The sequence below is a fragment of the Melanotaenia boesemani genome, chromosome 18 (assembly GCF_017639745.1).
Source record: "Melanotaenia boesemani isolate fMelBoe1 chromosome 18, fMelBoe1.pri, whole genome shotgun sequence".
In the NCBI taxonomy this organism is placed as follows: domain Eukaryota; kingdom Metazoa; phylum Chordata; class Actinopteri; order Atheriniformes; family Melanotaeniidae; genus Melanotaenia; species Melanotaenia boesemani.
Window position 1 is genome coordinate 30864292 of NC_055699.1, and position 13740 is coordinate 30878031.

At 42.5% G+C, this 13740-nt stretch overlaps 1 protein-coding gene across 1 annotated transcript in view; it reads left to right on the forward strand.

Annotated features, from left to right (window-relative positions):
• The window catches only part of cubn (cubilin (intrinsic factor-cobalamin receptor)), a 51312-nt gene that overhangs the window by 12354 nt on the left and 25218 nt on the right, over positions 1-13740 (forward strand). The window contains exons 18-31 of the mRNA XM_041968231.1: positions 869-1025; positions 1353-1528; positions 1832-1997; positions 2906-3131; positions 3696-3826; positions 4120-4309; positions 4491-4651; positions 4736-4917; positions 6438-6594; positions 8715-8905; positions 10175-10334; positions 11139-11320; positions 11471-11639; positions 12715-12896. Of these exons, the coding sequence (XP_041824165.1) occupies positions 869-1025; positions 1353-1528; positions 1832-1997; positions 2906-3131; positions 3696-3826; positions 4120-4309; positions 4491-4651; positions 4736-4917; positions 6438-6594; positions 8715-8905; positions 10175-10334; positions 11139-11320; positions 11471-11639; positions 12715-12896 (2430 nt within the window). The remainder of the gene's footprint in view (positions 1-868; positions 1026-1352; positions 1529-1831; positions 1998-2905; positions 3132-3695; positions 3827-4119; positions 4310-4490; positions 4652-4735; positions 4918-6437; positions 6595-8714; positions 8906-10174; positions 10335-11138; positions 11321-11470; positions 11640-12714; positions 12897-13740) is intronic.

The window sequence follows — 13740 nt, forward strand, 5'->3', positions numbered from 1 at the left end:
CATGGAACCATCTGCAGCTTCAGACTGGCTTCTGGACCGGTTCCTGGTACATGGAACAACCTGCTTCTTTAGACCAGCTTCTGGACCGGTTCCTGGTACATGGAACAACCTGCTTCTTTAGACCAGCTTCTGGACCGGTTCCTGGTACATGGAACCACCTGCTTCTTTAGACCAGCTTCTGGACCGGTTCCTGGTACATGAAACCTCCTGCTTCTTTAGACCGGCTTCTGGACCGGTTCCTGGTACATGAAACCACCTGCTTCTTTAGACCAGCTTCTGGACCGGTTCCTGGTACATGAAACCTCCTGCTTCTTTAGACTGGCTTCTGGACCAGTTCCTGGTACATGGAACCACCTGCTTCTTTAGACCGGATTCTGGACCGGTTCCTGGTACTTGGAACCACCTGCTTCTTCAGACCGGCTTCTGGACCGGTACCTGGTACTTGGAGCCACCTGCTTCTTCAGACCGGCTTCTGGACCGGTTCCTGGTACCTGGAACTACCTCCCGCTTCATACCAGCTTCTGCACGGCCAAGCAGATGGAAAATCTTGGAAGACCAGAACTTCCTGGTGTGTGGATGGTGGAAGCAGCATTGTCTGCTACTGGAAGGACCACTTTTGGTGTTTTTGTGGCGTTGTTGCTATGGCAGACGGTGGTTTCACTCCATCGTTGTCTAGATTCTTTGTAGGAACCCAGTCTGTTGTCTTCATCAGAGCGAACATCCTGGTGGATGGAAGTATATAAACATAAAGAACAATCTAGCTGGTGGACCCTGATCCTGATCCTGGAAGTCCTCATGCTGGATAACAAAGGTTTACTCCTTTAATTCCCACTTTTCCACATGTTTGTTCTGCTTTCTTTCCCGTCAGGTCCGTGATGGAAACATGGAAGATGATCCTCTGATAGGGAAGTACTGTGGGAGTACGCTACCAGCTCCCCTTCGCTCGTCCTCCAACTCCATGTGGATTCGCTTCAAGTCTGACAGTTCAGTCAGCCGAGCCGGTTTCAGGGCCGTTTATACCGTTGGTGAGTTTACAGATGTTCACACATCAGGTTCAGCTATCTGAGTGGCTTTATACAGCTTCATGTGTATTTCCAACCAGCATCTGGGAAGTCTGGGGAAGCTGTCAGTCATGAATAATTTAAAGTTTTTATGATAAAAAATGTCTGAATTTGCTCGCTTAGTTTATCCTGCATTGACTGGTATGTACAGTCATTTATTATTTAGCTGGTGGATGAAGCAGGACAGAAGTGGAATGTTTTTCTGTCAGGGAGAGCGTTCATGTTGAGTATATCATGATTCATTTAGATTCATATAAACCACCATGTCCAACCACGTCTCCTCCTTCCTAGCTTGTGGTGGTACTTTGTCTGGGACTGGGACAATACAGTCTCCCTACCATCCTAATCCCTACCCCCACGACAAGGTCTGTGAGTGGGTCATCAACCAGCAGCCCGGCTATGTGGTCACCCTTAACTTCCTGTCCTTTGACATCGAGGGAGGCTCCTGCAGTTTTGACTTTGTTGAGGTAAATGAATGAACTCGTGTTTTCCCCTTATCCCTCAGCTACCAGTGATGGTCTCGATGAAATGAAACCAACAACCTCTGAGCAGGAGACTGTGCATCACATGGCTGAATTATTCTGAGTTCAGGTTTTATCAGATCTTCATGCAGGCAACAGATATGATGATGGACAGAAAGCTGAGTTACAGCCATCCTGCTCATGAAGAGTACAATCAGACCACAAAGAGACAGAAGTTTAAACAGCATTTGTTTGTTGTCCTGTGGTGTAATCCTCATGAGTAAAAGTGGAGCATGTTTCCTCTCCCAGGTCCGGGACGGGTCCACGTCCAGCTCTCCTTTGCTGGGGAAGTTTTGTGGAAGTGAAATTCCTGCGACCCTGCAGTCCACACAGAGATCCATGTACATCAGATTCAGGACCGACTCCTCTCTCAGCAACCTCGGCTTCGAAGCGGTCTACGATGCTGCCATGGAGGGTGAGATGATAACATGTGCATACAAATATAGACAACAAATCACATTTCCGATGTAATCATTGGAGCGAGTGTTTCTGTTCGTATAGACCGACCCTCTGAGCGCCTAACATGACAGCTGCAAGAAATAATAGACAGAAAGATATTTAAGCATTTCTTAGATTTTGAAATCTTTTACAAAATTTCAAAAGAAAATGATAGTAATTTGCATAAATGTACAGTGTGATATGTCAGCATGATTGTAGTACAGGGGTGGTGTGGCTCAGCAAGGTAGAGCGGTCGTCTTGTCACTGGAGGGTTGCCGGTTCAATCCTCGGCCAAGTCGAGTTCATGTTCAGGTGTCCTTTGGTATCAATCCAGGTACAGTAAAGCTCTATATAAATACGGAACATTTACCATTTACACAGGGTATCCAGCAGGGGGCAGATGTTAGGTAGTACTTTACAGGATTCAGAGTTTCTACCACCTGGTGATTAAATTGGTCTCAGAAACTGGATAAATCACATATTATAGATCAGGTGTTTGGGTGTTCTTGAAGAGTGAATAACAGAAACATCACTTCAGTCCTTCTTTCCTTTAGTCCTCTTTTTTAAACTTCGTTTTTAGGGAAAGTCAGCCATCTTTAGGATATGTTCTCTAATATTAATCGGAAATGCTAAACTTCTCTGTGGATTCCAGGATCACTAAATACCTGAAATAAATAATTCCCAGATTAATAATATTAAATAATGCTATGCTATATTATTTTTAATCTGCATACTGAAAGCAACAAGGCAGCAGTAGATTAATGAACTCATTCTGAGGTTTCTCTAATTCATGCTGCCAGTCATGATTTCTTTATCCTCAGAGACTGTTCACGTTTTTTTAAGGTGTCGTGATTCCTAAAGTTTGTTGTTTCTTTCTTGTGCCAGGCTGTGGAGAAACCCTGACTGGTCCTTCGGGCACCATTACCAGCCCCGGCCACCCCACCAACTACCCTCATGGTGCTAACTGTACCTGGTACATCACTGTTGCCCCGGGCAACCTGATACGCCTCTCCTTCTCCTCATTTAACCTGGAGTATCATGCTAACTGTAACTATGATTACCTGGAAGTCTACGACAATGGGACAGTGCAGACCGGACACCTGATTGGCCGGTACAACACACACACACACACACAGTGCAGTATGGTTGTAGTGTGACATATAAAATCAGACATGTTGGTGCGAAACAAGCTAGTTCTGGTCGTTTTTTAACTCGCTGATTTTATTAATTTTAAGAATTAAGAGTCTGCTTAGATGGAGGAGACAAAACATCCGGAGCACAGCTGTTTGAGACGTTTATGATAATCAATAATGAGATGATGTGTGTTATCCATGTCACACACCATCTGTGAACTAGTGAACATCATTTATTCCGAATACCGACGGCTCCTAACCTCGGTTGTTGCTTTGCTGTAAGTGATGCAGCATGGTGTGGTACTATGGTGCACGCACAGATTTCCTCCCACAGTCCAGAGGCTGGTCCTTGGATTCCTGTTGTCCAGCCTGTCCTCAGTCTCCTGTTGTCCAGGTTGTCCCCGGGCTCCTCTTGTCCAGCCGGTCCCTGGACTCCAGTTGCAGCTGGGACTGGATGAAGTGGACAGAAATTGATCGAGACAACGAAGTGAAGGTAAATACTTGAGGCAGCTGTAAACGTGTCCTGTGTTTCGTACATGCAGGTATTGTGGGCGGTCCGTTCCTCCTTCCATCACAAGCTCCGATAACCAGCTGACCCTGCTGTTTGTGGCGGACTCCAGTTTATCCACCGAAGGCTTCTCTGCCAGCTATGTTTCCTTCAATGCCTCCACAGGTACACAACAGGCTGCTGATGAATACTTAACACGTTTTCATAAGATACAATACATCATTTCTAACAAAGAAAAAAAGATTCCCTGAGAAAAGAAAGTCTGATTCACTCCAGTTCATTGTTGTCCAGTTAAACAAATCCACTTTTGTCCAGTTTATAACTTTGCTGATGAGAATATCTGTTTAGTTTAGTGACGTAAAAAAGGTTTTTGGTAAATCCAAAGAATACTAGATGCTTGTTTTAGGACAGTCATTTTTAGCTTCTAAGGTAGCTTGTGGACCTTCCTTCCTCACCAGACTGTGGCGAGTCCTTCACCTCCCCGACAGGCGTCTTCACCTCCCCCAACCATCCTGCCTACTACCCCAGCAGCAGAGACTGCATCTTTAAGATCACCGTGCAGCTCAACATGCAGATCATGCTCAACTTCACCAGCTTTAATCTAGAGGGCTCACCTCCTTCTTGCAACTTTGACTTTGTGGAGATCAGGTAAAAGTTTGGAGAATATCATCCGACTCCTCCTGTAATCTGAAGCCTGTCAGTAACAAATGTCTGCTTACTTTCTTTGAGCTGTTTATATAACAGCTCACCTTCCTACACAGCCAGTAACTTTACACTTTAATACTACATTTCTGAGATAACTGACTTTTCTAACTTCCACTGACTGCAGGGACGGTGGCTATGAGACCTCACCCTTGATTGGGAAGTTTTGCGCCAATCAGGGGCCTCCAGTTTTGGTGTCCCATAGCAACCGTCTATGGGTTAGATTCCACTCTGATGCCTCAGTCACGTATCCTGGATTCATTGCCCACTGGGATGGAACACAGACTGGTGAGTGTTGTAATAACTGCCATCATAAATATTTGTCTTATTTCCTTTATTTAGTTTAATCCTTCGTTTGTCCTCCTCCCCAAGGCTGTGGAGGAACATTAACAACTGCAGTTGGAACATTTTCCTCTCCTAACTACCCCCTGCCATACCATCCTAATGCTGAGTGCTACTGGACCATTAAGACCAGCCACGGCAGCCAGGTCCAGCTCTCTTTCTCCGATTTCCACCTGGAGTCCAGCTCCTCCTGCACTTTTGATTACGTGGCTGTAAGTACTGCACATGCAGGGATCATAGCTGGATCATCTGACGTGGGAGAGGATGTGATAGGGATGCTTGTGATAAACTCAGAAATAGTTGTTATAGAAACAAGGTCAAACAGCCAGTGGTTGCCATGGAGAGCTGAATATTATATTCTTTATGTATCAGCATCATTCATTAAGTCATTAGACCTGTTGAGTCAGTGTGTCCACCATATTTGTAGTTCCACAGTGATGAGCTTCCTCTGTTTGGTTTGTATAAGATGATCAAGGATGTTTTTTCTTTTTGTTTTTTCACCAATAAAGAGCCAGTTCTGTGACGCAGGATTTTTATTTCAGTATATGAGGATAGCATAAATAAATGTTGCCTGAGAAGATTTATTGTTCATTAACCTCTCCTCCTTCATATCTGCCTTTCTCTCCTCCTTCTTCTCCTCCCTCCTCTCCTCCTTCCTGTCCTCCTTTCTATCTGCCTTCTTCTCCTCCAGGTGATAAAATAACACATTCCTTTAGAAGACAAGGTTTTTAAGCTCAGTGACTGTTATCTTCACCGTTACTGACTCAGTAGAAGTTAAGAAAATCATTTCTCTGTAACTTAAACTGTAACTTTAACATTGACTCACTCTAAATAACTCTTGATGTTCTCTTTTAATTTCTTTGTTCCTGAAGTTCTGACTGAAGACACGAACGCTATCTGGAGCTAGCCAAGACTAGCGCTACAGCAGGGGCAGCCAATCATGTTAGAGGAAACGAGCCGAGCCAATCAAATCAGTTGGAAATGATTATAAGGCGGGACATGTAGCAGCGTCCTTGCTGCAGACAGTTACAGAGAGGACTGATCTTGTTGTTTCTGAGATGGAAAATGTTAGGGCCAACTCAGGACATGTCCCTACCCAGTTCTGTACCCACACACAACGTTTAGCCCCTTTATTCAAATGAAAATATGTTGAAGGCTGGCTCATTTTTCATGAGCCATCTTTCATAATATCAGTGAACAAAATAATGGTTTAAAACAGTATTTATAACCCCCTGGTAAAAGTAACATTCAGTAAGAACTCTAAAAGTACATTATTCAAGTATCCAATGCACTAAAGTATGAAAATCTTTTACAAAACAGACGAGAAATTGGCTAAAAGGTCATAAACCAATTTGTAGCAAAACCCGAGACGACAGTCCAGCAATGCTGGCAAATTCAACAGTAGTTATCCCAAAGAGCTTGTAGATGAACCGGGTTAATGTTTGGGGTCGTACAGCCAATGTGACCATCCCATAATTTCATGAAGGATGACGAGGGCTGCAGGCATCATTGGTGATCATTAACGAGGCAGAATAATGCCTGTAAGTAACTCAGTGTAATCTGAGAAAACATGCAGCAGTCACAGAGGAAGACCAGTTTTTCTTTCCCTGACTCATATTTACAACAACTGACCAAACAGTTTTTATTTCCTTATTGCAAATGTAGCAAAAATGCTGTTTTAATTGGAGTTTCTGTCATTTTGGTGAGCTGGTGTGGGTGTGTGTGCTTTCAGGTGTTTGATGGAAGCAGCAGCAATGCTCCAGAGCTGGCTAGGTTGTGTGGCAGTGAGCTGCCCAGCTCCATCAACTCTTCCAACAATCAGCTGTACGTCAAACTCCGGACAGACAGCAGCGTCAACGCTGGAGGCTTCATCGGATCCTACTCTTCCAGTATAAACACACTCATACTATCTTGTATTTTCACCACAAACTCTCATCAACCCTGTCAGAGTTCAGCTGAGGCATGTTTTTCTTCTTTTTATTCAATAACAGCTTTCAGATCTGTTTATTGGGAAGCATTATTTAATAGTTCAGTGACAACAACATGTTTCTTTAAAGACAATATTGCAGACAAGAATAAAAGATACACAAAAAATAACCAGTAAGCAAAAACACCCTGAAAAATAAATATAATTCATGAAGTGATACGTTTTATAACAAACCCACCAAAAAATGATCTCACTTTCAATAAGCTCATTTAGTTCAGGAAGACATAAAAAAACAAGCTGTTTTAACCAGTAAACACAACCAGTTAACTAGTGAACACGATCAGGTAACTAGTGAAGACAACCAGTTAACTACTGAACACGACCAGTTAACTAGTGAACATGACTAGTTAACTAGTAAACACGACCAGTTAACCAGTGAACATGATCAGGTAACTAGTGAAGACAACCAGTTAACTACTGAACACGACCAGTTAACTAGTGAACATGACCAATTAACCAGTGAACACGATCAGGTAACTAGTGAAGACAACCAGTTAACTACTGAACACGACCAGTTAACTAATGAACATGACTAGTTAACTAGTAAACACGACCAGTTAACCAGTGAACATGATCAGGTAACTAGTGAAGACAACCAGTTAACTACTGAACACGACCAGTTAACTAATGAACATGACTAGTTAACTAGTAAACACGACCAGTTAACCAGTGAACACGATCAGGTAACTAGTGAAGACAACCAGTTAACTAATGAACATGACTAGTTAACTAGTGAACACGACCAGGTAACTAGTGAAGACAACCAGTTAACTACTGAACACTGCTAACTGTTAGTATGTTCAAGTTCAAGTTGTTTTATATAGCACATTTACTGCAACCCCAGCTGCCAAAAGTGCTGAACAATAAAACAACTACAGCATAAAACACTACACAGTAAAACAATAAACAATAAAAATCTGTAAAAAAAAAACAAACAAATGACATAAGACCGGGATAAAAAAGCAAGGAAATGTCAGGCTCAGCTATGTTCGGAAGCCAGTGAAATCCAGTTGTTCTTCAACTTTTGAGCAACAACTGAAAAAGCTCTGGCACCCTGGATCTGAGTCTGTAGGACCCGACCTTCTTAAGGCGCTGTGAAGAGGACCTCAGAGTCCTGGCTGGAGCATGCTGGTGCAGCAGCTCTGATAAATACAAAGGAGCTAAACTATTTAAGACTTTAAAAACAAGTAGTAACATTTTGTACATTGAGTCCTAAAGTGGGAAGCCAATGCAAAGTAGCAGCAGGGGTCATGTGACCACGTCGCCTCCTCCCTGTAAACAACCGAGCAGCTGCTTTCTGAGCGATCGGTGCAATCTATGGTCACAAGCTGTGGGTAGTGACCGGAAAAATGAGATTGCGAACACAAGCGGCCGAAATGAGTTTTCTCCGCAGGGTGGTCGGGCTGTCCCTTAGAGATAGGGTGAGAAGCTCGGTGATCCGGGAGGGGCTCAGAGTAGAGCCGCTGCTCCTCCACATCGAGAGGAGCCAGATGAGGTGGCTCAGGCATCTGGTTAGGATGCCTTCGGGACGCCTCCCTGGTGAGGTGTTCCGGGCACGTCCCACCAGAAAGAGACCCCGGGGAAGACCCAGGACACGCTGGATGGACTACATTTCTCGGCTGGCCTGGGAACGCCTCGGGATCCCTCCGGATGAGCTGGTGAATGTGGCCGGGGAGAGGGAAGTCTGGGTTTCCCTGCTTAGACAGCTGCCCCTGCGACCCGACTCTGGATAAGCGGAAAAAATGGATGGATGGATGGATGGATGGATGGATGGATGGATGGATGCCGGCCAGTCCTTTCCTGGTACTTTCCTGTCCCACATTTCCACATAACCCTGTAACCCCACCTCTCTCCCTGTGCTAGTTGCCAGAATAATCTACGTGGTTTCTCTGTTAAGAGACCAGCGCTGCCCAATTTTTGTGAAGTCGTTCAATTTGTACTTCAGAATGAATCTGATTCCAAATGCTTTACGTTAGTTTTGTATTGTACTGATATTATTTACTCATGTTTGTTTGTGTCCAGAATGTCACGACATAATCATCTCAGGCCGACACCGTGGAATGATCGAGTCACTGAACTTTCCTAACAACTACCCAGACAACTCCATGTGCAGCTGGACCATCCATGCCACCAGTGGAAACACCATCAACTACACCTTTACTTCCTTTGAGTTAGAGGGCTTTGGAAGCGACTGTTTCCATGACTACGTCAAGGTAAGTAGACATGCAAAAGTCAATGATATCAATAGAGGAAAGAACCAGAGGAACATTCTCATAATAATAATAAATTGATGTTGCAAAGTTCCTCACTCAGTCACATTGATGTGAAACAATAAAGTATATGTGAAACGATACAATATGATATAAATTAAAGGATACAATATAAAGAATGCAATATATACAATACGATACGATATATATAATATGATACAATATATAATACAATGTATATTATACAATAAAATATATACCATGATATTTATATTTGTTTATTTAAAGGGACAATGCATATTGATGAACATGTGCAGGTAAACACGCAAGATTACAGCAAGGCTAATTTTCATCTTTTATATCATATATATGATATAATAAATGGTAAACAGACTGTAATTATGACACTGACACAATATGACACAATACAACATGACACTATATGATACGACATGACGCGATACAACATGACACTATATGATACGACATGACGCGATACCAATGACACTATATGAGACGACATGGTACGATACTACATGACACTATATGATACGACATGACGCGATACGACATGACACTATATGATACGACATGACGCGATACCAATGACACTATATGAGACGACATGGTACGATATGACATGACACTATATGATACGACATGACGCGAAACAACATGACATAATGCAATACAACATGATATATGGTACATCATTATACGCTGCAAGAAAACACGATATGACATACTATAATAAACGACATGATACGATGTGACACAATACGATACAACACAATCAGATATGATACAACACAATACAATATGACACGATACAACGCGACACAATATGACACGATAGGATATGACATGAAAAGATACAACACAACGTGATTTGACATGATACGACACGATGGGTCCAAGGTTGATTATTGAGTCTGTAGACCACTTTAGTGCATAAATCTTCCTTGAGGTAAATCACTTGTATTGATGTAAGGCAAGCAATGTGGTTGAAATGTTCATCCGCCATGGACCAGGTAGTGTGATGGTGTGCAGGTCCTGGGAGCAGCATTAGAGGCAGGATTAGAAACGATTCAACTGAAGGAACGTGCAGTGGAACAACTTCAGTTATGGTTTCAAAAAACAAACATCTGCATGAAATAAAATGAAAGTGTCTTCCGATAACGCTCCACGTCTCATGTTACTGCAGTGTATTTTTACTGTTTCTGTTCTGTTTGTTCATCTTTTTACTAATAAAACCTTCCAAATATGACTCAGCTCTATGATGGGCCTAACGAGCAAGCTCCTCTGGTCGGTACATTCTGTGGATATACTCCACCTCCAGCCAACACCACCACACACTCCACCCTCACCATGGTGTTCAGATCCGACTATTCAATAACCAGGACTGGATTTCAGATGATGTGGTACCAGAATGGTAAGAGACTTAAACATGATCAGTGTGTCAGTATAAACTGGGATCATTCACTACTATCAAGCATGTTTGGGCCAAATCTGGGCTACTTTTCGCACTCATAGCTTATTTACAGCACTGGCAAGTGTTGTGTTTTGACTAGAGGTGGACTAGATGGCATTTACCAGCCTTGCTTGGATTATAGAAAATCTCCCGTGGCCCACATGTGGTACAGATGTCGGTTGTTGACCTGGACGTGAATTACAGCAAGAGTTTTTATTGACTGATTGATTTTGTGGGCCAGAAGTGGTCCTTATATGGGAAGCCTTACTCGACATAGATTATGGAAATTTCCTTGTGGGCCACACAAGGAAAATGCCTGGTGGTCATGTGACTGAGTTTCAGCAGCTACATCACCTGGGTACCCAGGTGACCCAGGTAACCCAGGTACCCTGGGGGCCTTATGTGAATTAAATACCTGATTCACGGCACTGCATCATCATTTATGTCTTTAAAACAAAGGCGTCAAATATACAGAATAAAGAAAATATAGCCATCCCAGATTTCTCATACTTTCAGTGCTTTTGCTTTTCTTTTTTTGAATACTAAAAAGAAAAAACATTCACCTGGAAATGCTAAACAACGTTACAAAATGACATTTAATCCTGTGATTTTCACATGAGTTACCTCAGAGACGCTAACAGATCATCCTCTAAACACTTCCTGGATTTATAGTTTCTATCAACATGATCTAGATGTTGTTAGGTTTAGGAATTGCTGTTGTGAAGATGGTGTTTAAATCTGTGACTTGGTGTGTGTCTGGTCCAGGTTGTGGTGGGGACCTCTCTGGCCCCAACGGCTCTTTGAACAGCCCGGGCTACCCCAGCAGGTACCCTGATAACACCGAGTGTATCTGGTACATCACCACATCAGGTGGCAGCAGCATTACCCTCACCATACACGAGTTTGATGTGGAGTTCCACCAAGACTGCAACTATGATGTGCTGGAAGTAAGAAACAAACCAACAAATATCTTCTGTGCTTCTTTACATGCAGTGAAAACGTTTTCCCTCTTTTGGTAAAGTAAATACATGTAGACAGGAAATGTACGCGGAACATTACACCAGATGTTCAGAGTTTCATCTCTGGATTCTTTTCAGGTGTATGGAGGCCCAGACCTGTCAGCCCCTCGGTTGGCCAGACTCTGCACCACCACGTCAAAGCCGATGCAGGTCTCCAGCACTGGAAGCATCCTCACAGTGCGCTTCAAGTCTGACGCCTACGTTAGCGGTCGAGGGTTCAACGCCAGCTGGTCTGAAGTCCAAGGAGGTGAGGCGTGCATACATCTGCTTCATGAGGAGTTTTTTTATTATTATTAATGTACAACATAACTATTTACAGATGCCGTAGAATACCATAAAATATGAAACACATCAGCATAAAACCATCCGTCTCAAACATTATCCTAGAATCAGTTAACAAGCATGACTGTCTATTTTAAGGCTAATTTATCTGCTGCATGTAGTTATTATATCTGTTGTTTAGTAGAAGGAAAGCTTTTACAGTTTGGAGTTATCAGGATTACTGCCAAGTATTTTTGGTTTTATCTTCATCCAAGTCACAATATAAAGACAATATGAGCAACCTAATGACACAACCAGCAGCACTTTTCATGCTTTTACTATAAATATCCCTCAAGGCCAGACTGGAAACAACCAATGAGGCTCCTTTAACGGCAACATCCTCCGTTAGATGTTGATGATGTCAAACAATTTTAATGAATAAATCCTGGAAAATTCTAAAAAATAACTCAAACTCCTTCTACTTCCACCGTCATCACTAGTTCTAGTACATCATCATTCATCCGGAAGCATCTCTACACTGTAAAAACACATCTCTAATATTACAGTGTGTTTTGTAGTATTTCACAGTTTTCTCTTTTTTTTTTTTAAATGAGAAGAAATGCCAGTCAGATACAGAAATAGACCAAAAATTTACACGTCTAATGTCAAATAACAAGAAAAACACACAAAATTTCTTTTTTCTTTTAGGGAAATATAATTTCATTTTTTCATAAAAAACTGTTAAAATACATTTCTAAAATATGATTTCACTGAATGTAATTTATAAAAAGATAGTTCAGCAATTAAATTCAGGTTTAATCCTGTTAACACTTATTTTACTGTTATTTTCTATATATGTGGTTATTATACACATCATGTTGGAAACAAATGGAATTACGATACAGATTAAACGTCTTTCATTAAACCTTTAAAAGCCAAACTCAAACAAAAGTGTAGAATAAAACATGAACAGTATAAACTGTACTTTTATTACAGAATTATGCTGTAATTTCTCAGTATTTTCCCCGTGTAGCTTCAGCTAAGCTGTGATTGTTCTTCAGGCTGTGGAGGTCCGGTCACAGCTCCGTCTGGGGAGATCCACTCTCCGCTGTATCCCAGCAGCTACCCCAACAATGCCGACTGCTCCTGGACCGTCAGCGTGGACGCCAACCACCGCGTCTTCCTCAACTTCACCGACCTGGACATAGAATATCACAGCGGCTGTCTCTGGGACTACGTCGCGGTGAGAAGAAACGGTCTATGAAGTTTTCAGACGTACATATCACTACATCCTCATGATTTCCAGTCTTGTTTTTTCTTCCTCCGTCTATTTTTCCAAGCTTATTTATTTTTCTGCCTAATGTTTTACATTTCTGTGTGTATGTCTGCCTCATTATGTAAATGAGGAGGCGGTTTTTTAAAAGGGGTGTATTGGAGGGCAGATTCTCGCCTGCTGGTCAAACAAGACTGAGGATCACGAGCTCTAAGTGCAGGAGGACTGTGCAGCCGAGTCCGGGCCTGCCGGACTCTGCTTGTGGCTTTGGGAGGGAGATGAAGGTTTTAAGCCAGCACAACTCCGACAGGAATGACTTTTTAAACAGGAGACCGTACAGGACTGAACATCACACAGTCCTGTTGGGTGTGAATCAGTAACCGAGCGGCTCTGTAACTTTCCGAGCTAGAAATCCAACTTTGGGCAGCATTCACCTTCATGGTTTAACTGGACCACCATTACATCCGGGGACTCATTAAAATCCAGATCTGTCTGTTCATCCCTACAATCACAAACATCAACCTGTGGGGACGTCTTTCTGAGAACTGGACGGATGTGAAGGAGTTTTCCTAAGAAAAACAACCCAGATATAAATGTGGGTGGTCTCTGTGAAGAAACGGGGTTTCTGGGAAACCACTAAAGTACTGATGTGTCCAGTTTGTAGGACCACAGAGTTTTTATAGCTGTTTTTGAATACTAGTGTAAATTGGAGAAATCACACCAGTTTTTATTTCTTTTATGGGTTTTCAGCCTTTCTGCTGTTCACAAACATCTAATTCTCCATGTTATCTGCTCACAGGGACAAAAGTTAAAC